Source organism: Bactrocera dorsalis, chromosome 2 (assembly GCF_023373825.1).
Source record: "Bactrocera dorsalis isolate Fly_Bdor chromosome 2, ASM2337382v1, whole genome shotgun sequence".
NCBI lineage: Eukaryota > Metazoa > Arthropoda > Insecta > Diptera > Tephritidae > Bactrocera > Bactrocera dorsalis.
Window position 1 is genome coordinate 103,750,350 of NC_064304.1, and position 22,684 is coordinate 103,773,033.

Consider the following 22,684-nt stretch of genomic DNA (forward strand, 5'->3'; position numbering starts at 1 on the left):
TATATATATTTTTCAAGTCAGTAAAAGAAAGTAAAATCTAGAGTAATGAGAACTAAATGAGATGAGCGTGGTAAAGAAATCAATTACCGTTTTTTATTAAATGAGAAAAGTTAGTTCAAATCGATTAAAAATATTTCAAAACCGAATCCTGAAGACCCATGGTCATAAGGCATCATGGCATTCTCACCATAAATTCAAGCAGATGCATTCCTTTATCAGTCAATGGCTAAGGTGAGAGCAATTTTGTAAGCTTACTATTGCAAACAGACATACCATAGACCGTCAATATTCGCGATTCTAGCTGAATGAAACTGAGAAGCTATTACTTTGTGAATCGACTGGAATCGACTTTGGCTGACCTCGAGTCAATTCTATATTTGTAGAACCAACTGTTTTTTGAATCAAATGTAATCGAATGTAACTGACATCGAAAAAACATTCATCTACAGATGATCCATTAAAACCAATTTCAGAGCTTCTATCTCACGCGCATGTTTTATGTTGAGTATTGTTAAGTTTCTAGAAAAGTTTTATTAACTTAATATTTGCCAGATAGACGGATATGGCTAATCGACTCAGCTCGTCACACTGATCATTTGTGTATATACTTTGTAAGGTCTCCGATGTCTTCTTCTCGGTATTATAAAACTTCCCTCTAGGTATCACTCACAAGTAATTATTAAACGACTATTGAAAATTTAGAGTTTTGACAAAATTGAAGATCTATTTCAAATACTCGGAGTATATTTTCGATACATACATATGTAAAAAAAATAAATAATTTTTTGAACTGCAGAAGTGAATTTAACCCCTTAAGGGATCGTAAGAATTTTCAAACAATATGAACCAATTGTTAAATGTCATGCGAGACAATTTTTCTTGAAGAATATGTACTTCATCGTTAACCTGCCAGCCAGGAAACAGTCGCTTTTAGAAAATTTTCCTTGACTTGGGATATTATATTAGGAAATATTTATATTTGGAGCAGCGCTCGCTTCTTCGAAGTGGAAAGTGCCATTGAACGAAACAAATCTGATCTCGGATCTGATAATCTAACAATGTAGTATCTAAGGAATATGGCTAAAGGGTACTATTTCCCTTTTATGCGTTCCTAAGTACATTTTAGCGCATTTAGTAACGTTAGGTCAAGCATTGTTAGGCAGCAGAGTCAGGTTTCTTTCAAATTCTGAAACATTTCCTCCGCTTGTAGTCGCTTTCAAATGGCTTGATGAGTTACTCACAATGTTGCGGCAAACTTTACTTGCGTTTGACACTGAACTTCATTGAGCAACGTTTCAAATTCACTATCTTCTTTGATGTCGCTGTCTCGTAAAGCGCTGAACTATGTCAGTGTCGTCGTATATCTCGTACATCTTTTCGTTTCATTGAGTGCTTCTGCAGAACCTTTCTCTCAAAAACTCGTAACGTCGACTCATAAGATGTTGATCGACTCATCAGATGTTGACAGTCCAAGCCTTCGCACCATATAGCAGGATGGCAAGTAGGACTTTACTTCTCGATTGCTTACTCAGTTCGAAGTAGTACCTGTTGGCAAAAATAATTTTGCTTTCGATTTCGAGATTACCATTATTGTTGGCGGTAATACTGACTCAAAGATAGACGAGATTTTCTACGATATTTCCATACAAGAAACGCCACTAATGTGGAAACGTAGCTTCTTTTTCAAATGTCTAAGTTAAGTTCTTCACGTTTTGGATGTAACAAAATCGATCACCACTAACTGCTGGAGTCATTGATTGACACACAGTGGGAACTGTGTTTGTGCACGCAAGAAAATATTTATATTAGATTTATTTTGGAGAGAAACCAGTCGAAAGTCGCTGATTTTGTATTATACGCATATATGCATGTAGCTATTTTAAAGTTAATTTCTAACCTCCAAACTTTAAGACGCTCCCTCGTACATATGTATATGCGTATTTATAAAATGTGCTAGTAAACAACCGAAACAGCACTGTATGTATGTACAAAACTTGTAATTTCTTTCGAAAAATATTTGCATTACTTGTCTGTAATTAATGTTCGCATGTCAACCAAGCAAAAAAGCAGTGATGAAATAGATTTTTCACTCAACCCATGGCAATACCCCAAATGAACCAGGGCGCATCTCTCATTTGCCGACGCGCGCCAACTGTGACTTAAGCACAACGAGAAATCCTATCTTAGCGCAATGTTTGAAAGTGTGCGTGTATATGAGTAGGTGTGTGTGTGTTTGGTTCCGCTTTGCCGTCGCTTGGCTGCCAGGCATTTGCTTGCTTCCCAGCCAGAAATAGATTACGAGTTATTAGTAAAATGTGTGTACACTAGCATTTTCGTTTTAAGTTTTTTTTGTTTTTACAAGCTCACGCACACACAGACACACTGATATTTCTTACCCATACCTTTCCACTCACATACAAGCATGTATGTAGTTGCATATGGCGTGGTGTAAGAATGTGCTTAAGTGTTTTTGTAGTTTGTGTATGTGTGTTAAATAAATGGCGCTCGGAGTCGTAAATTGATGCACCAGCTGCGGTTGAAACAGCTTTCGGGTATGTTAAACTAACGGGAAAAACTGCAAACATACAATGCGCATACATACATATAATAAAATAATAAAGAACTTGTACACACACACATGCATACACACACCTGCATACCAAATGACGATTGAACAGCGTAAAAGTTTTCCTTTCGCCATTAATTAGTTTTAAGTAGATTTATGGCGAAAAGCATTATGTAAATATCAGCATTAAAACGCTCGACAATTTTTTGCAATTATTATGTGTTTACATTACATGTGTAAGTTTGCACAGAACTAAATTTTTGGCTCATCGCGTGCGCTTTGTGGGTCAGATGAGCCACCAGTAAAAAGTGTTCGATCTTAATTGATGTTACAAACGTTGTAGACCTTATCTTTTTCGCTCTTTTGACATTTCTCTTCAGTATGGTTTGACATTTCATCATTGAAATATATACGATCCAACAAAGAGTTGAAATTATTAAAATTTACTACCGAAACTCGGTGTCGGTGATCTCAACTTTAAGAGCCAAAATCGTCGTATGTTCCTGAATTGGGCTGAACACCAGCTTGGTAATGATCCAGATTTTCATCGAAAAATCATCTTCATTGATAAGGCTCATTTCTGACTGAATGGCTTCATCAATAAGCAAAAGATGCGTTATTGGTCGGGCAGCAATCCACGCGTATTCCATGAGTCACCATTGTATCCCGAAAAAATTACGGTTTGGCAGTTTATTGGCCGGCTTCGTCAATGGGCCGTACTTCTTCCGTGGTCAATGATAACCGAATATTTTTGGCACGAATTGGATAATATTGGCTTGGGCAATATGTGGTTCTAACAGGACGGCACCATAAGCCGCACAGCGAATGTCACAATCGATTTATTGAAAACAAAGTTTGGTGAAAATGTTATCTCACGAAATGGACTGATCAATTGGCTACCTCGGCCGTGCGACTTGACGCCGTTAGACTATTTCCTGAAGGACTACGTCAAGTCTATGGTCTATGCCAACAAGGTAGCGACGATTGATGAACTTCGTACGAATATTGAACGTGCAATTGCTTCATTATGGGTCGATTTATACTTGAGAAATATCGAAAGTTGGCTTCACCGTCTGGACTTATATATTTCCCTCCCAGATTCCCAATGTTCCTTAAGTTAAGCTGAAGGCTGTGCATTCATGTAGATAATTTTCTGAAAGAAGCAATCTTAAGAGTAGGTGCCCTGTGATGACCATCGTAATAAACCTTTGCTCTCTTTTGCCTAGGAGTAGGAGCTTCTTTTGCTTGAAATACCGAAATGTAGTCATTAAGTTTGAAGCCCGCTCCTGTTTCACCCTTTGATCCGTCGGTGAATAGATTTTGCCGTTGGAACCGTCGATCACAGAACCATTGACCCAGTCTTCTATTTGCGAACCTAGTGGAAAGAGGGAGGGAACGAATAGCAATTAATTACTGTTTGAAAAATTTTGATTTCTGGCAAGAAGTCTGTTTCATCTTCACCTTCGAAACTAGACTTTTCGTTTGAGTTAAATTGTAACAACATTGTGTGAAGGATGCAACATGCCAAAGTCAATCTACAGCAACTTGTGTAAAGGAAAAAAATTTATATAGTTGGTTTTAGATTTGTATTATTATACAAAGAATATCAGATTGTTTTACGAAGTATAAATAATTATTTTATATTTTTATTTATCTATTTACATACAAACTTAAATATAAAATCTTAATCTAATAAATAGTCATCAGTCATCGTCGCTGTCGCTATCCGACAGCGCAAGGTCTTCAGCCAAAATATCGCTTATGTATTCTTGTTTTGTAGGCGGAAACCCATCATGTGTTGTAGCTGTCGCTCCATCTTTGTGCCATATTGTGATTTTTTTCGATGTTCCCAACACCTCTTCAATATCGGTTATGGCTTCAATCCGATCTTGTTTCAACTCATATTTTTTGGCCATTGTCATTGCGAAGTCCATCGCTATTTCCTTTGTAAGTCTGCTATCGAAGAGCATTACAAGTCGCTTAATATGTGCCAATTTTTCGTGTAAATAGAGGACACGTTGCTTACGACATAGTTCCTCTCTGCTAGTAAGGACAGAAAATGTGCTCAATATACGTTCACTGATGTTCTCGTATTCCGGGCAGTCTTCGGGCACATTAAGAATCTGTGCACCGAGTTCGCGGAAACTGTTCCATAACTCTGTGGTCTGCTGAAAGAGTGGCATATATTCCTCATGGTCTCGAGCAAACTCAGCTGCATATTGCTGGCGCTGTTCGTTGCTGGTGATTTCCGTATAATTGCTAAAGTCATATTTAAGGGGCTCGATGGTATTTGAATTAGGCTTAGTGGTCGCCGGTTGGGAGGAGGTGTGATTATCACCGGTAGAATTTTCAATGCGCCTTTTCTTCGCCGGTTGTGGTTCAACGTTATCCAAATTTGCTCGCTTTGATGTGCTTTCTCTCTTTAGTGAGTTATTTTCGGCTGGATGTGGTAGAATTGTACTACTCTTTGATGATTGGCTATCGTTGGATTCTGGTGTAAGCTCAATTGAGCTGTGTGGAGCTCTCGAACTCTGTTTCGTGTGTATTTTCAGCGACTGACTTTTGTTGGATTCAGGTGTAAGTACAATTGAGCTGTTTTGAGCTATCAAACTTTGTTCTTTGTGTCCTTCCAGCGACTGGCTTTCGCCGGATTCAGGTGTAAGTACAATTGAGCTGTTTTGAGCTATTAAACTTTGTTCTTTGTGTTCTTCCAGCGACTGGCTTTCGCTGGATTCAGGTGTAAGTTTAATTGAACTGTTTGGAGCTCTCAAACTCTGCTCCTTGCGTCTTTTCATCTGTTGCAACTCCTTCTCATTGTAGTACGGCCAATTCTCGTCGACTTCTTTCCAGATATTGGGGCGCAAACTATATACGTTACGGCTAAGCTGTGCCACATCCTTCAGCACATACACGACTGTTGGTCGTTCACAAGGAAGTAATCCTTCTCTTTGAAAGATTGAGTTTATTTCTTGCCTGGTGTATGAGTTAACGGCCAACATGTGGACCAGTCGCTCACGCAATTTACGTGACGATATATCTGGTAATTTACCGGATTCAGTCTTAATTTCAGTATTGGTCTTTACTCCAGTTTGTGGCTTTTCTTTTAGGAACAGCTCTGTTCCATTGCTACGAGAGATGTTAGATTGGTTCTCCATCTTCGAAGATGGTCTCCTTCCATTGTAAATTCGCTTGAGGTGATTAGCGATGGTATTTGAATTAGTCTTAGTGGTCGCCGGTTGGGAGGTGGCGTGATTATCACCGGTAGAATTTTCAATGCGCCTTTTCTTCGCCGGTTGTGGTTCAACGTTTTCCAAATTTGCTCGCTTTGATGTGCTTTCTCTCTTTAGTGAGTTATTTTCGGCTGGATGTGGTAGAATTGTACTACTCTTTGATGATTGGCTATCGTTGGATTCTGGTGTAAGCTCAATTGAGCTGTTTGGAGCTCTCGAACTCTCTTCCTTGGGTATTTTCAGCGACTGACTTTTGTTGGATTCAGGTGTAAGCTCAATTGAGCTGTGTGGAGCTTTCAAACTTTGTTCTTTGTGTCCTTCCAGCGACTGGCTTTCGCCGGATTCAGGTGTAAGTTTAATTGAACTGTTTGGAGCTCTCAAACTCTGCTCCTTGCGTCTTTTCATCTGTTGCAACTCCTTCTCATTGTAGTACGGCCAATTCTCGTCGACTTCTTTCCAGATATTGGGGCGCAAACTATATACGTTACGGCTAAGCTGTGCCACATCCTTCAGTACATACACGACTGTTGGTCGTTCGCAAGGAAGTAATCCTTCTCTTTCAAAGATTGAGTTTATTTCTTGCCTGGTGTATGAGCTAAGAGCTAACATGTGGACCAGTCGCTCACGCAATTTGCGTGACGATATATCTGGTAATTTACCCGATTCAGTCTTAATTTCGGGTTTGGTCTTTACTCCAGTTTGTGGTTTTTCTTTTACGAACAGATCTATTCCATTACTACGAGAGATGTTAGATTGGTTCACATTCCAAGATGCACTGATTGGGTGTATTTTCCTCGTTGGTTTCCTTCCGTTGTAAATTCGCTTAATAGATGCCATGTTGTTTTCTTGCTACTGGTTTAAAATATTACGTGTTGCTCGAATGAAATCCGTTGCGGTTCTGATATGTGTTGCGCCGAAAATGTCCTTATATAAGAAGCAGGTAGAAACAGTGCCGCGACCTTGCGTCGCTTTTTGTAAAAAGTTAGGTAGCCGTACTTCTTTTTGGGTTTTCTACCTGCTCCCAGGTAAATTTTTGATATTGTGCTGGGGGAAGTGTATACATACAGATGTAACGGAAGCTGGTTTTACGAAAGCCTTTCCCTTTTGGGGCACGCCCAACTTTAAGACTAAAGCACGTAATCTATTCCGATTTTTTGAAACAGTACTAATAGGTTCTAGATACTTTTTCATCTCAAGTCAACTAAAATGCTTATGGTATCCTCTGTTTTTTTTTTTTGCTAGATATTTGATCAAGCTCAATAGTTCTGCCCTTTAAGGAGGGGAGATTGATCGTCTGTCTTGTGAAGAGACAGATTTCTGTTTTTTTTGGATTAACAGTTATACCGTGGTATCCCGCAAAGTCTGCGGAGATCTCCAGAACGCCCGTTGAGGTTGAGTAGGTTTCGAGATATAAACTTTAGCTTATAGATCTACATCGTAGTTCTTCAAAGTTTCCAATGCAGTAGTCGGTAACTGGTAGTCTTTTGACGTTTGCCTTTTCCCCCAATGGCACTGCCAGTGATAAGGTTCACCTTTGAGCTTTATTCATCGCTTGACCATGACATTATCCAAATCGTCTTTGACTCTATTTATCAAGCCGGCAAAAGGATTTTCCATTTTTTTGGTTTTCAAAGTGCATACTTTTTCTGTAAGCAGAGAACTCAGTTGAAATCTATCGAACACTTCTCTAGAAAAGCGCGCTTTCAAAGCGTCGCGATTGCATTCAACAGAGACCCTGTAGTACATATTCTTTGCTAGTTTTCACATAGAAATTTTAGCGTTTTGTTTGTCGGCCGCAGATTCTTTTTTTTTCTGCGGTAACTTTCAGTCCTGCCGCCATTTTTTCGTGTCTGAATAAAGGTGTCGAAAATGTTCCTCAGTTTTTTGTCTTGATATTTGATACTTATTATGTTGGAAAACTTGAAGGATAAGCTGCGAAGAATCTTACAATCGAACAGATCACAGATGGAGCTGAATCTAGCATCTGATTCAAGTTCTCTATGGAAATGTTTTAGAAATAAATAACACAATAAAAATTTTATTTCACAATTTGCTTGTATTGTCTAGTCATTTGTATTATCCGATATGTTTTTGAAACTTAAAGGTCCTAACTTACTTGTATACAGAAATTGTATTTGTCATATTTTACTTATCACTTTTTTACGTACAAACATATAAGCTTAATCTAATTAATATTAACTCGGTCATCGTCACTGTCGCTATCCCACAGCGATAGATCGTTGGCTAAAATATCACCTATGTACTCCTGTTTTGTTGGCGGAATTTCTTCATCTGTCGTTGTTGCTGCTTCATCGTAATTTACGCTTGGAATTCCATAAGGTTCTATTGTTGACTCAACTCATTCTCATTAGCCACCGTCTTTGCGAAAACCGTCGCCGTTTTCTTCTTACCTTTCCCATCGTACGACTTTACAAGTTGCTTGATATGCTCCAATTTATCGTGTAAATAGTCACAACGCATCTGACGTCGAAGCTGCTCCACGCTGTTGAGGATTTGAAATTTGGCTAATATACGTTCATTGATGATCTCGTATTCTGGGCAGTCTTTGGGAATATCAATAATCAATCCACCAAGTTCGCGGAAACTGCTTCTTAGCTCTGTGGTCTGCTGATAGAGTGGCATATATTCTTCATAGTATCGATCAAATGCAGCTTTATATTGCTGCCGTTGTTCGTTGTTGGTGATTTCCGTATAATCACTAAAGTCATAGACAGGGGGCTCGATGACATCTATGTTATATATGTTAGTTATAGGCGATGGGGAGGTCGGCCGTAGTGAGTGCCAGCAATTATCAACGGTGGAATGTTCCATTCGTATTCTCTTCGCCGGTTGTGTCCCATCGTCGTTCACAGTTGACCGCTTTGATGAGTTGTCACCTTTTACGTGATTATTTTCGACTAGTTGTGGCGGGCTTTCTTCGGTTACAGGGGTAAGACTCTGTATCTGTATCGCTCTTAAAATTTGTTCCTTCCGTCTTTTCACTTGCTGCAACTCCTTCTCATTGTAGTAAGGCCAATTTTCGTTGACTTCTTGCCAGATAGTAAGGCGCAGACTACGTACTTTGTGACTTCCCTCTGATACATCCTTAAGCACCCTCATGGCTTTTTTTCGCTCAAATTTACATAATCCTTCCCTTTTTAGGATTGAGTGTATTTCTTTGTCGGTGTATGAGTTAAAAGCCAATAGGTGGATCAGTCGTTCTCGAAATTTACGTAATGTTATATCCCGTAATTTACAGTCTTCAATTTTAGTCTTAACTTTGGGTTTTGTCTTTACTGCTTTTTTGGACCTTTGTTTTAGGAACAGTTTTGTTCCATTGCTATGAGAGATGCTAAATTTGTCCATATTCTAATGTGCAGTGTTGGAATGTATCTTCTTAGTTGGTCCCTTACTGGTGTAATTCCACTAAAGATATAGTTAAGATAGTCATTTACTTACGAATCACGCATACGTGGTTAATAATGCAAGCAGATATGTAACGATATCTGCTTTTTGAAAGCTTTTCTTTTTCGAGTCGCGCTCACCTGCAAAACAAAGGCAATCCTTGTTTTCTAAAAAGCAGTTGTATAATCGAGTGTTTGTTACTTAGTCCGTCCCACCTTTTGTTGGACACAGAGGAGAAAAATATCAGCTGTATGGAGACTTCTTTAGCGGCAAAAAAATTGCTTATTGAAGCTTAGCCTAAAAGTATATTAATAATTACCAGCAATAATTATTCACAATGCAACTGAGTTGTAGGGTTGCCAAGTAAAATGATGCTCTATATCACCTAGAGCTAGTCGAAATATATTTAGAGTTATATATGTATATATGTATGTGTATATAGATCGGGATGACGAGACTAGCTGTAATTCGGTTGTCTGTTTTTCAGTTCCTCTCTCCGTTTGTCTGAGCAAGATTTAACAATACATATCATAATGAAATTTGGTATACGCGATCGTTGACAAATAAGAGTTCGTCGGTGTTATTGAACCACTGCCACGTCCACAAAAGGCCACTAAGCGAAAACCTATAAAGTGGCATAACCAAGTACTAAATTAAGATATAGAACTGTAATTTGGCACAAGGGAATGCAGTAGCAAGATGCACCTGTGAACTAGTTGGCTTAATGCAAGCACTTCCTAAACCACTTAAGCTACAATAACCAAATTCACTTAGAACAAATCCCTTAAGCTTCCTTGCCGACATTGTAAAACTGTATACATTCAGAAGTTAAGTTTATCTTCACACCCTATATAATGGTACTCTTAAAAAACACTAAGAGCGCGATAAATCAAAAACCAAATATGCCAGAGACATACAGTTTTACACTCGAGATGGTAAGAGGGCTTTAGTGGAGCCAGTGTGAAAAATGAAAATGTAATTTTTGGTGAAATCACATATCGCGGAATCCGCCCTATTTCTACCAAATCAGATATGTGACATTTCTTTCTTACAGTGTAAAAATGGGCGAAAGTGGACTATAACCACGCCTACTTCCCATATAAAACAATTTAAAATACTATTTGACACTTTCACTTTCCAGATTACAAATCAAGAAGCATTTAATATTACGGAGTATTCTCCTGATTTTCCAAAAAAACCTGATGAAGCAATATCCACCAAAACAAAAAGTTGTCCACGGTTTCTGCTCACCGAAGTGCCCTTTCCATTAATTCATTGATTGATGCGATGTGTGGGAAGTGACGCCGTCTAGTTGCAACCAAATGTCGCCGAAATCACGACCTTTAATTTCAAAAGTCGGTTATCATGTCGCGATAATGATCGCCATTGACGGTTCCTTTCTCAGCGGCATCAGTTTTGAAGAAGTGTGGGTCGGTGATTCAACCGGCACACAAATCACACTAAATCATTGTTTGTTTCTGAATGGCAGCTCTTGTATTTCTTCGTCCCAAATGCGGCAATTTTGCTTCTTTACATTCCTATTGCGACAGAAATGGGTCTCATCAGTGAACATAGTTTGTCTCGAAAATGCCGGATCTTCTTGGAACGTTGCAAGAGTCCATGTCCATAGAGTAAAGCGATGTCGCTTTGGAGGGTCGAGCGAATATATGGATATAAAAACCTCTTTGTTCTTCGGGCCCTTGCACATGAACTTGGCGATCCTGCGACTTTTGACGTTCTATTGTCCTACAAAAGGTTGTGTGGAAGGAGTATCCAGAATACAACAAAACATTGTTTTCAAAAATAATTACCATTATGGTTTTGAAACAAACAAAAATACTAACGAAATTTCCAAGGACAATGTAGAACTAGCGGTCGGCTACTGAACGCCTTTTTTCAACACAACGATAAAGAAGAGATTACCTGTTTGGAGGTGGGTCTGGGCACTTTCATTCTATCACAGGTAGAAGTGATCCGAAAGTATCTTAACCATGTCCTTTTGTTTCTTAATTACTTCAACATATATATTTTTAGAAGTTTTCTATTTTTGATTTTTGATTGGGTAGTCGAAAAAGTCTTTTCGCATTTCTAATAAAGCTTCAACTTATATTTTTATCTTTACAGTAATAAATAAATAAACAAATATTAACCATTTTGGTCGGCCACTTTTTCTATTTTTCCGCTGGATTATTTCATCAATGAAAGTGTATACCTAACAATATTTGGTTTTACGAAAGCTTTTCTTTTTCGGTTCACACCCACTTTCAAAACGAGAGCAGGTAATCGTTTTTCATTGTTGCTTTCTAAAAAGCCGATGAGTAGCCGACCGCCTTGCGTTGTCCTTGAAACGGTGCGGAATACGCTTTTGTGAATTTTCGTAATAAAGTTAAAAGATTTGTTAAGTCTTTCCGTGATGAAATGCCAAGCAAATACTGAACAAAAATAAGATGACAGCTTCACACAACTCACGCGTGGTCTGTCAAAAAATGTCTTTGAAATATGTCGGCTCTCTCTCTTAATCGCTCTTAAATAACGCATACACGAATACATAGATATAGAAGATAACCTCTTTTATAAGTAGGCTAATCAGAAGATGTAGTTATTTATCTACTAAATCCCTGAACTCGAATTAACATTTATCGATTTAGTTATTTAACTAAAAGAAACTAACATCTTACAGATAATATTAAAAATTGTTGTTTGTTGTTACTACGTATTATTTATTTACATATAAACTTAAACTATAAACCTAATAACTATTAACTCAGTCATCATCACTGTCGCTATCCGACAGCGCTAGATCGTTGATCAAAATATCGCCTATGTATTCCTGTTTTGTGGTCGGAATCTCTTCATCTGTCGTTGTTGTTGCTTCATCGTCATTTGCGTTTAGAATTCCATCAGGCTTCAATTGTCACTACTGCCTCCGCAACATCTGTTTTGGTTTTGAGAAGCTGTTGTCTCAACTCATACTCCTTAGCCATTGCCTTTGCGAAATCCATCACCCTTTCCTTCGTGCCTTTCTTATCGTAGAGCGTTACAAGTTGCTTGATATGCTCCAATTTATCGTGTAAATAGTCACAACGCAGCTGACGCCGAAGCTGCTCCACGCTGTTGAGGATTTGAAATTTGGCTAATATACGTTCATTGATGATCTCGTATTCTGGACAGTCTTTGGGCATATCAATAATCAATCCACCAAGTTCGTGGAAACTGCTTCTTAGCTCTGTGGTCTGCTGATAGAGTGGCATATATTCTTCATAGTATCGATCAAATGCAGCTTTATATTGCTGCCGTTGTTCGTTGTTGGTGATTTCCGTATAATCGCTAAAGTCATAGACAGGGGGCTCGATGACATCTATGTTATATATGTTAGTTATAGGCGATGGGGAGGTCGGCCGTAGTGAGTGCGTGCTTTTATCAACGGTGGAATGTTCCATTCGAATTCTCTTCGCCGGTTGCGTCTCATCGTCGTTCACTGTTGTCCGCTTTGATGAGTTGCCACCTTTTACGTGATTATTTTCGACTAGTTGTGGCGGGCTGGTACTATATGACGATGACGGGCTTTCGTTGGATTCGGGGGTAAGACTTGTATCTGTTTGGAGCTCTTAAAATTTGTTCCTTCCGTCTTTTCACTTGCTGCAACTCCTTCTCATTGTAGTACGGCCAATTCTCGTCGACTTCTTTCCAGATAGTGGGGCGCAAACTATATACTTTGTGACTAAGCTGTGATACATCCTTCAGCACATGCACGAATGTTTTTCGTTCACAAGGAAGTAATCCTTCCCTTTGTATGATTGAGTTTATTTCTTTGCCTTGTGTATGTGTTAACGGCCAATAGATGGATCAGTCGTTCTCGAAATTTACGTGACGATATATCCCGTAATTTACCCTTTTCAATTTCAGTCTTAACTTTGGGTTTTGTCTTTACTGCTTTTTTGGACCTTTTGTTTTAGGAACAGTTTTGTTCCATTGCTATGAGAGATGCTAAATTTGTCCATATTCTAATGTGCAGTGTTGGAATGTATCTTCTTAGTTGGTCCCTTACTGGTGTAATTCCACTAAAGATATAGTTAAGATAGTCATTTACTTACGAATCACGCATACGTGGTTAATAATGCAAGCAGATATGTAACGATATCTGCTTTTTGAAAGCTTTTCTTTTTCGAGTCGCGCTCACCTGCAAAACAAAGGCAATCCTTGTTTTCTAAAAAGCAGTTGCATAGTCGAGTGTTTGTTACTTAGTCCGTACCACCTTTTGTTGGACACAGAGGAGAAAAACATCAGCTGTTTGGAGACTTCTTTAGCGGCAAAAAAATTGCTTATTGAAGCTTAGCCTAAAAGTATATTAATAATTACCAGCAATAATTATTCACAATGCAACTGAGTTGTAGGGTTGCCAAGTAAAATGATGCTCTATATCACCTAGAGCTAGTCGAAATATATTTAGAGTTATATATGTATATATGTATGTGTATATAGATCGGGATGACGAGACTAGCTGTAATTCGGTTGTCTGTTTTTCAGTTCCTCTCTCCGTTTGTCTGAGCAAGATTTAACAATACATATCATAATGAAATTTGGTATACGCGATCGTTGACAAATAAGAGTTCGTCGGTGTTATTGAACCACTGCCACGTCCACAAAAGGCCACTAAGCGAAAACCTATAAAGTGGCATAACCAAGTACTAAATTAAGATATAGAACTGTAATTTGGCACAAGGGAATGCAGTAGCAAGATGCACCTGTGAACTAGTTGGCTTAATGCAAGCACTTCCTAAACCATTCAAGCTACAATAACCAAATTCACTTAGAACAAATCCCTTAAGCTTCCTTGCCGACATTGTAAAACTGTATACATTCAGAAGTTAAGTTTATCTTCACACCCTATATAATGGTACTCTTAAAAAACACTAAGAGCGCGATAAATCAAAAACCAAATATGCCAGAGACATACAGTTTTACACTCGAGATGGTAAGAGGGCTTTAGTGGAGCCAGTGTGAAAAATGAAAATGTAATTTTTGGTGAAATCACATATCGCGGAATCCGCCCTATTTCTACCAAATCAGATATGTGACATTTCTTTCTTACAGTGTAATGGGCGAAAGTGGACTATAAACCACGCCTACTTCCCATATAAAACAATTTTAAAATACTATTTGACACTTTCACTTTCCAGATTACAAATCAAGAAGCATTTAATATTACGGAGTATTCTCCGGATTTTCCAAAAAACCTGATGAAGCAATATCCACCAAAACAAAAAGTTGTCCACGGTTTCTGCTCACCGAAGTGCCCTTTCCATTAATTCATTGATTGATGCGATGTGTGGGAAGTGACGCCGTCTAGTTGCAACCAAATGTCGCCGAAATCACGACCTTTAATTTCAAAAGTCGGTTATCATGTCGCGATAATGATCGCCATTGATGGTTCCTTTCTCATCGGCATCATTTTTGAAGAAATGTGGGCCGGTGATTCAACCGGCACACAAATCACACTAAATCATTGTTTGTTTCTGAATGGCAGCTCTTGTATTTCTTCGTCCCAAATGCGGCAATTTTGCTTCTTTACATTCCTATTGCGACAGAAATGGGTCTCATCAGTGAACATAGTTTGTCTCGAAAATGCCGGATCTTCTTGGAACGTTGCAAGAGTCCATGTCCATAGAGTAAAGCGATGTCGCTTTGGAGGGTCGAGCGAATATATGGATATAAAAACCTCTTTTGTTCTTCGGGCCCTTGCACATGAACTTGGCGATCCTGCGATTTTTGACGTTCTATTGTCCTACAAAAGGTTGTGTGGAAGGAGGATCCAGAATACAACAAAACATTGTTTTCAAAAATAATTACCATTATGGTTTTGAAACAAACAAAAATACTAACGAAATTTCCAAGGACAATGTAGAACTAGCGGTCGGCTACTGAACGCCTTTTTTCAACACAACGATAAAGAAGAGATTACCTGTTTGGAGGTGGGTCTGGGCACTTTCATTCTATCACAGGTAGAAGTGATCCGAAAGTATCTTAACCATGTTCTTTTGTTTTTTAATTACTTGAACATAAATATTTTTAGAAGTTTTCCATTTTTGATTTATGATTGGGTAGCCGAAAAAATCTTTTCGCATTTCTAATAAAGCTTCAACTTATTTTTTTATCTTTATAATAATAAATAAATAAACAAATATTAACCATTTTGGTCGGCCACTTTTTGCTATTTTTCCGCTGGATTATTTCATCAATGAAAGTGTATACCTAACAATATTTGGTTTTACGAAAGCTTTTCTTTTTCGGTTCACACCCACTTTCAAAACGAGAGCAGGTAATCGTTTTTCATTGTTGCTTTCTAAAAAGCCGATGAGTAGCCGACCGCCTTGCGTTGTCCTTGAAACGGTGCGGAATATGCTTTTGTGAATTTTCGTAATAAAGTTGAATGATTTGTTTAAGCGTCTTTCCATGATGAAATGCCAAGCAAAACTGAACAAAAATAACATGATAGCTTGACATAACTCACGCGTGGTCTGTAAAAAAATGTCTTTGAAATATGTCGGCTCTCTCTCTTAATCGCTCTTAAATAACGCATACACGAATACATGGATATAGAATATAACCTCTTTCATAAGTAGGCTAATCAGAAGATGTAGTTATTTATCTACTAAATCCCTGAACTCGAATTAACATTTATCGATTTTGTTTATTTAACTAAAAGAAACTAACATCTTACAGATAATATTAAAAATTGTTGTTTGTTGTTACTACGTATTATTTATTTACATATAAACTTAAACTATAAACCTAATAACTATTAACTCAGTCATCATCACTGTCGCTATCCGACAGCGCTAGATCGTTGATCAAAATATCGCCTATGTATTCCGGTTTTGTGGTCGGAATCTCTTCATCTGTCGTTGTTGTTGCTTCATCGTCATTTGCGTTTAGAATTCCATCAGGCTTCATTGTCACTACTGCCTCCGCAACATCTGTTTTGGTTTTGAGAAGCTGTTGTCTCAACTCATACTCCTTAGCCATTGCCTTTGCGAAATCCATCACCCTTTCCTTCGTACCTCTCTTATCGTACGACGTTACAAGTTGCTTGATATGCTCCAATTTATCGTGTAAATAGTCACAACGCAGCTGACGCCGAAGCTGCTCCACGCTGTTGAGGATTTGAAATTTGGCTAATATACGTTCATTGATGATCTCGTATTCTGGACAGTCTTTGGGCATATCAATAATCAATCCACCAAGTTCGCGGAAACTGCTTCTTAGCTCTGTGGTCTGCTGATAGAGTGGCATATATTCTTCATAGTATCGATCAAATGCAGCTTTATATTGCTGCCGTTGTTCGTTGTTGGTGATTTCCGTATAATCACTAAAGTCATAGACAGGGGGCTCGATGACATCTATGTTATCTATGTTAGTTATAGGCGATGGGGAGGTCGGCCGTAGTGAGTGCGTGCATTTATCAACGGTGGAATGTTCCATTCGAATTCTCTTCGCCGGTTGCGTCTCATCGTCGTTCACAGTTGACCGCTTTGATGAGCTGCCACCTTTTACGTGATTATTTTCGACTAGTTGTGGCGGGCTGGTACTATATGACGATGACGGGCTTTCGTTGGATTCGGGGGTAAGTGCAATTGAGCTGTTTGGAGCTCTGAAACTCTGTTCCTTACGTCTTTTCAGTTGTTGCAACTCGTTCTCATTGTAGTACGGCCAATTCTCGTCGACTTCTTTCCAGATATTAGGGCGCAAACTATATACGTTGCGGCTAAGCTGTGCTACATCCTTCAGCACATGCACGAATGTTTGTCGTTCACAAGGAAGTAATCCTTCCTTTTGTATGATTGAGTTTATTTCTTGCCTTGTGTATGTGTTAACGGCCAACAGATGGACCAGTCGTTCGCGTAATTTACGTGACGATATATCCGGTAATTTACCCTTTTCAATTTCAGTCTTAACTTCGGGTTGGTTTCTTACTCCAGCAAGTGCCTTTTCTTTTAGGAACAGGTTTGTACCATTGCCATGAGAGATTGCAGATTGGTTTTTATTACAAGATGCGTTGATTGGATGTATTTTCCTCGTTGGTTTCCTTCCGTTGTAAATTCGCTTGAGATGGTTAGCGACGCCTTGATATGCCATTTTGCTATATTGCTACTGGTTTAAAATATTACGTGTTGCTCGATTAAAGTCCGTTTCGGTTTTGATATGTGTCGCAAAAAAAATGTCCTTATATAAGAAGCTAAGATTTTTGTAAAAATTCAGGTCGCCATATATCCTTCTCTGGGTTTCTACCTGTTGTGCTCTTAAATTTCCGATGCTGCCTTCGAATATCGAAAATCCAGGTAAACGCGCTTTTAGAGAAAAACATCTCTCTGTCTTCTTTGGAGCACTCAACTGAAACCACCTGTGACAAGTGAAAATTAATCAAAATACCCTTCGAACCGTCAGTAGCTCTTTTAACCTTGTAAAAATATTTATGTTCAAGTAATTAAGAAACAAAAGAACATGGTTAAGATACTTTCGGATCACTTCTACCTGTGAAAGAATGAAAGTGCCCAGACCCACCTCCAAACAAAAGCAGGTAATCTCTTCTTTATCGTTGTGTTGAAAAAAGGCGTTCAGTAGCCGACCGCTAGTTCTACATTGTCCTTGGAAATTTCGTTAGTATTTTTGTTTGTTTCAAAACCATAATGGTAATTTTTTTTGAAAACAATGTTTTGTTGTATTCTGGATCCTCCTTCTACACAACCTTTTGTAGAACAATAGAACGTCAAAAGTTTTGTTTTCATTCTAAATTAATGATTTATAAATAGTCATTGACTACCTACCCTCAAGATTTATTTGGGATGGTGAAGAATGGGGGCATAGCACAGAAGCATGCGACTCGCGGGGGGAACTCACACTATCAGATCAAAAATGGTAAATAGAGTGAGAGCCGGAATATATTGCTCGGAGTTGGATCTCAGGATCTCAGATAACCCTTCAAACTTCCGAAATACTGCAGTATCAGACTGGCGGAAGTCTGTGTGGCCAAGCAAGTGGCTGAGATAGCTAACAACTTAAAAAAAAATTAATATGTACCTCGGAAGCCAGGCGGCAAATTGCGGATGCATACATTTATATTTTGGGGTCAAAGCAACAAGAAAATTTAGGGAAACGAAATAGAAAGAACCGGAACAGGAAATATATAAGTCACTAAATATACATTGAAATTTACAGAAAGGCCTTACAGCTGGATCAGAGTGAGATGAAATGGCTTAAAGATACGCAGAATCGCCAAGATCATGTGCAAGGATCCGAAGAACAAAAGCTTTGCTTTTTATATACAAAAGACTACAAGCGGTTGTTTGAGTTATAACAATCCATTAGCATCACCTGCGAGCCGGATGGACATAACTAACGAAGAGTCATACAGAAAATGCAGGGAAGTAGGCATGAGGAAGACATTGGCACACCGCCTATGCTTTGTACAGCATTGTCGAGGTCTTAGTTATCTAACTTTGTAGTTCAATGGACTAGACGAAGTAACAGAATTTGGGATCATGTCGCTTTCAAAGTTCGCTAAAAGTGTTAACGTCCAGAATGACGAATACTTCAAGTAAAATTAAACTGATCCTACATTTGACATTATTAAGAACCAGTAGGTCTATGTGTGGCGTAACAGCCGGCCAGTATAACCTAACCTTATCCTACTCATATCATATTGTCGAAAATATATTTTCGAAATTTTCGAAAAGAGAGCAACTTTGTACAACTTCGCTATATGTATCCATTACTTCGCATAATGCCCCCTGACTTCTGCCCTAACTTCCTACACAGAACTGCGACTAACCACACAAAAGCTAAAACACATTCAAATATGTGTCGTAAAATAAAAGTTTTATGTTCGCGCTGCTGTTTGAGCAAACCATTATTGCTCAAACATCTCGTTCAAATAAAAAGAGCAAACAAAAGAGAAATTAAGAGCACCGTTTGCACATAAATCTGTTGAAACAATCACACATTTATAGCCGATATATAAAAATAAGGCATTTAAACGCCCAAAATTAGCTAATTTGCGCCTTTTATTGGCGCCGAGATAAAGTTTATGGATTTGTAAAAAGTAACCGAAGTGCCATAAAAAGTGATAAAACATTTTAAATGCGATTATTTTCAAAAAATTTACGTAGTCTTTGACAGGCTGAAAATGCAGTAGTATATACTTCTGTATTGTACTCCCACACAATGAAGCATGAGTATCTTCAAATACGAGTGTATCTTCAAGTGCCATGAGTAGTATCTGCGAAACAATGGGCGCTTAAAGCTACTAAGACCGTCATTAATAGGTCAATGGGCGGTGGAGAGGATTGCTAATGAATGAATATTTTAAAGAAGTTCCGCCTGGTACAGTTGTGTTTAGAAAAATAATAGTGTGCTGAACTAAATAGTGAATAAGATTTAAGTTTTCACTTTGTTAAAATTTGACATTGTCTTTCGATAATTAAGACATCTTCGATCAATAATGGTAGTCAGACTATTGAAACATATGCCTTTATGGCTATCTCAGTTTTATGACCCGTCAATTTTAAGCTCTTCGCCTAAAGACCACAGAACTCAGCATACGAATGAAAGTCTCTACGAATCTTCTTAGAGACAGCAAGCTAGATTTATGGTTTCTGGATCCAAAAAATTCACCAGCGTGTGTTTGTGAGTAAATTCGACATAAATAAAGGGCCGCGCTTTATAAGAGTCTAAGTAATAGAACTAAGCCATATACTGAGTTATGTAGTCGATAGACACCATCCTTGGAACCATATGAAGAAGTTTACAAAGTCTCAAATGGGTCGTACAAGGCAATAAACATTTATTAAAATATGTGTACGTGCAATACCCGTTATCTCAAAAATTTATATGAAAAAAATTTAATTTTGGAACGTCTATAGCCAGTTTGGAGTATGAATATTGGTACAAGAGAGACCTCGTTCCCAATCTGATTTAGAGCGAACCTGACTCATAAATTGTTATGATGGCCTATCGATGTTCGGGTCTCGACGCAGAAAAGTATTGTTAGTCTGACTGTAGTTGAGTTAAACTCTATAGTTGCCAAACCGATTATACAATTATATGGTATATAGTACGTTTTTGGCGATAGAAAGAGAAGGAAGAAAAAGTCAGATTAAGTTAGGTTTAGAGGTATCTCACTTTAAGAGCTTAGAATGTTGGTTCATTGTGATACTTATAAATTTCTAAATACTGGATCAAAAGATCTTTACAAATCGCCAGATTCATTGGCCCAGTGCTAGAACGACAGATGCCAATGAAGATCCAATTCGGTCTCATTTCGATGTGAGTGGGACAAGGGTGCCCGCTCTGGCCAGCTCATCGTCTTTACAGTTGCTAGTGATTGAAAGGTGACCAGGCATCCAAACTAGTCTAATGCCGGAGTAGCTTGAGTAATTTCTAGTGAAGACAGATACCACTTGACTGGCTTTGAGCGCACAGTTATTGAGTTCAACGGTAGTCTTGCCGCTCTGTTGTCCGAGGGAATGCTAATCTCTCAGAAAATAGCTGCACTTCGTAGTCTATCTCTACTGCTACTCTGTTGGCAGCCACTCTTACCTGGAAATCTTCACTAGTGACTTCTTGCCAGCCAGTGCTCATCGTTTGTGATGATAATTTCAGCGTGTCCTTGTTCAGAAGCCCTTTTTTATACCCAGCTTCTGGTCGCTTAATTTGTGAGTTATAGATCTGAAATTTTGCACACGTCCTGTTCTCTGCAAGAAGTTGCTCATTGATCGGAACTGTCAGTATCGGACTACTATAGGATATACATAGCTGCAGTACAAACTGAAAGTACAAATTTTAGCTCTTATATGGCAAACTTTTTTATTTGACGAGATATCTTCACGATATTTGGCATGAATTATTTTTCAAGATAGCGCCACAGTATCTGAACAAATTGTTCAGATCGGGAGACTATAGCATATAGCTGTCATACAAACTGTTCGATAAAAATCATGTTCTTACTTGCGGATTTTTTTATTTGAAAAAATATCTTTACGAAATTTGGCATACAATATTGTTCAAACAAATTTCTGAAAGAATTGTTCAAATTGAACCACTTTAAGATATAGCTGCCGTTTTACATGACATGTCCACGAAACTTGGTAATAATCCATATAAACGATAATGCTACAATTTCGGACCACTGTAGCAAATAGTTGCTATGGAAGTTGATCGGTAAAGATCAGTATCTTCATAGAAGATATGTGGCATGCTTCAAGTGCTCTGTTAATTCGCACTTCAGGCCATAATTGTATATTTATTATAATCGACTTTTAAATTACTATTTTCATTCATCACTGCTAATTTTCAGCATGCAGCTGTAATATAATCTTGTGCAAATACTTGTCTATACTCAAACTCAGCAGGCTATGCTGCACATAATGGGCGTTCAGCAATTTCTATATATATGTATATAATGCATAATAGAATATGCTTTCCTCGAGTATTAACCCATTTTGCATATTTTACCGTTGCTCATCGCCATAACGCTGCTCCAAGCGACACAACAAAAGCAAACTGAAAAGCGTAATTAACGAATGACACAGCCTCAAGAAGGCAATTAAGCATAGCTGTTGTGTATTTAGCATAGCAATGTGCTTGGCAATGTAAGAATTTATACAGCTATGCCGACGTATACATATGTACGTACAAATGTGTGGGCGGTTAGGTGTGTTCGTTAGTGGAAATATGCTGCTGATGAAGGTGTTGTTCGGAGCAGCTTTTAACTCTTAAAGCCAACATCTTGTGACGGGAGTGCCGTGACAATACTTCAAACGAACAGAAATGGGGGAGACTTAAAGCAACAGGCAGCTCGAGCGACATACACAGGCACATGTGTATATATGTAAGTATATGTATGGGTCTGGTTAAAAGTGCTTGTAATGGCATACGTATGTTTATAAATGCCTTAAAATGCTGAAAGCGAAGTTAAAATGTGCTCAGAGGCGCAAGCATACATACAGGCGCACATACATTCCTCTATACACATTCGAGTGCATGTTGTTGTGTGTGTGTGTGTGCATTCAAAGGACTCTATGTGCAGCAAAGCGCATGCATGCCAAATATTCATGCAAAATGGCACTCAGTGTAAAAAAAACTTTTAGTCTGTTCCTCCCGCTGCCCCTTCGTTTACTTTAACATAACATTTATACAGCGTAGCAAATATAAAAATTGAAAAAATCAAGTTTTGAGAAAAGCATTGCGCTCGCAAAGCATCTAAAAATAAAAACACATTTATCTAAAAAATAAGGTAAAAAATTCGAAAAAGGCAAAAAAGAGCAAAAAAGGAGCAAAGAAAAGTGCAAAATAGTTGCAGAAAAACTAAAAGCCGAATGATGAAGGATGAAAAACCGATCAATAAACAAATCTCTACAGATGTGCAACTTCACAACTTCTTGCATCAGCTAACGGCAACATTGAGGTTGACAACAACAACAACAAT

The 22,684-nt window shown here is 38.3% G+C and overlaps 3 protein-coding genes across 7 annotated transcripts in view; 1 reads left to right on the top strand and 2 right to left on the bottom strand.

The window, feature by feature from the left end:
• The window catches only part of LOC105221983 (dipeptidase 1), an 81,615-nt gene that overhangs the window by 17,420 nt on the left and 41,511 nt on the right, over window positions 1-22,684 (top strand). The gene's annotated exons all lie outside the window — the stretch shown is intronic.
• LOC125776531 (RNA polymerase II elongation factor Ell-like) lies at window positions 4,270-7,689 on the bottom strand. Its single transcript, XM_049449074.1, has 2 exons — window positions 6,162-7,689; window positions 4,270-6,008 (listed from the first exon to the last, which is right to left on the bottom strand). The coding sequence occupies exons 1-2, from the start codon at window positions 6,631-6,633 to the stop codon at window positions 4,270-4,272; spliced, it is 2,211 nt and encodes a 736-aa protein (XP_049305031.1). The 5' UTR covers window positions 6,634-7,689.
• On the bottom strand, window positions 7,833-17,660 carry LOC105221982 (RNA polymerase II elongation factor Ell). Of its 2 annotated transcripts, none has more exons than XM_049449073.1 (2): window positions 16,749-17,660; window positions 7,833-8,693 (listed from the first exon to the last, which is right to left on the bottom strand). In XM_049449073.1, the coding sequence occupies exons 1-2, from the start codon at window positions 17,335-17,337 to the stop codon at window positions 8,140-8,142; spliced, it is 1,143 nt and encodes a 380-aa protein (XP_049305030.1). In that variant the 5' UTR covers window positions 17,338-17,660; the 3' UTR covers window positions 7,833-8,139. The 2 variants fall into 2 exon arrangements, with proteins under 2 accessions (XP_049305030.1, XP_029404470.2); XM_029548610.2 differs by lacking the exon at window positions 16,749-17,660 and adding an exon at window positions 9,342-10,527 and having other exon boundaries at window positions 7,833-9,222.

Excerpts from the sequence above, each read along its gene's own strand:
- LOC125776531 (XM_049449074.1), bottom strand. The coding sequence starts at position 6,633 with ATGGCATCTATTAAGCGAATTTACAACGGAAGGAAACCAACGAGGAAA. Across the intron at positions 6,009-6,161 it reads GAGTTTGAGAGCTCCAAACA|CTCCAAACAGCTCAATTGAG; the intron begins GTTCAATTAAAC and ends AGAGTTCGAGAG.
- LOC105221982 (XM_049449073.1), bottom strand. The coding sequence starts at position 17,337 with ATGGCATATCAAGGCGTCGCTAACCATCTCAAGCGAATTTACAACGGA. Across the intron at positions 8,694-16,748 it reads CGAAAATAATCACGTAAAAG|GTGACAACTCATCAAAGCGG; the intron begins GTGGCAGCTCAT and ends ATCACGTAAAAG.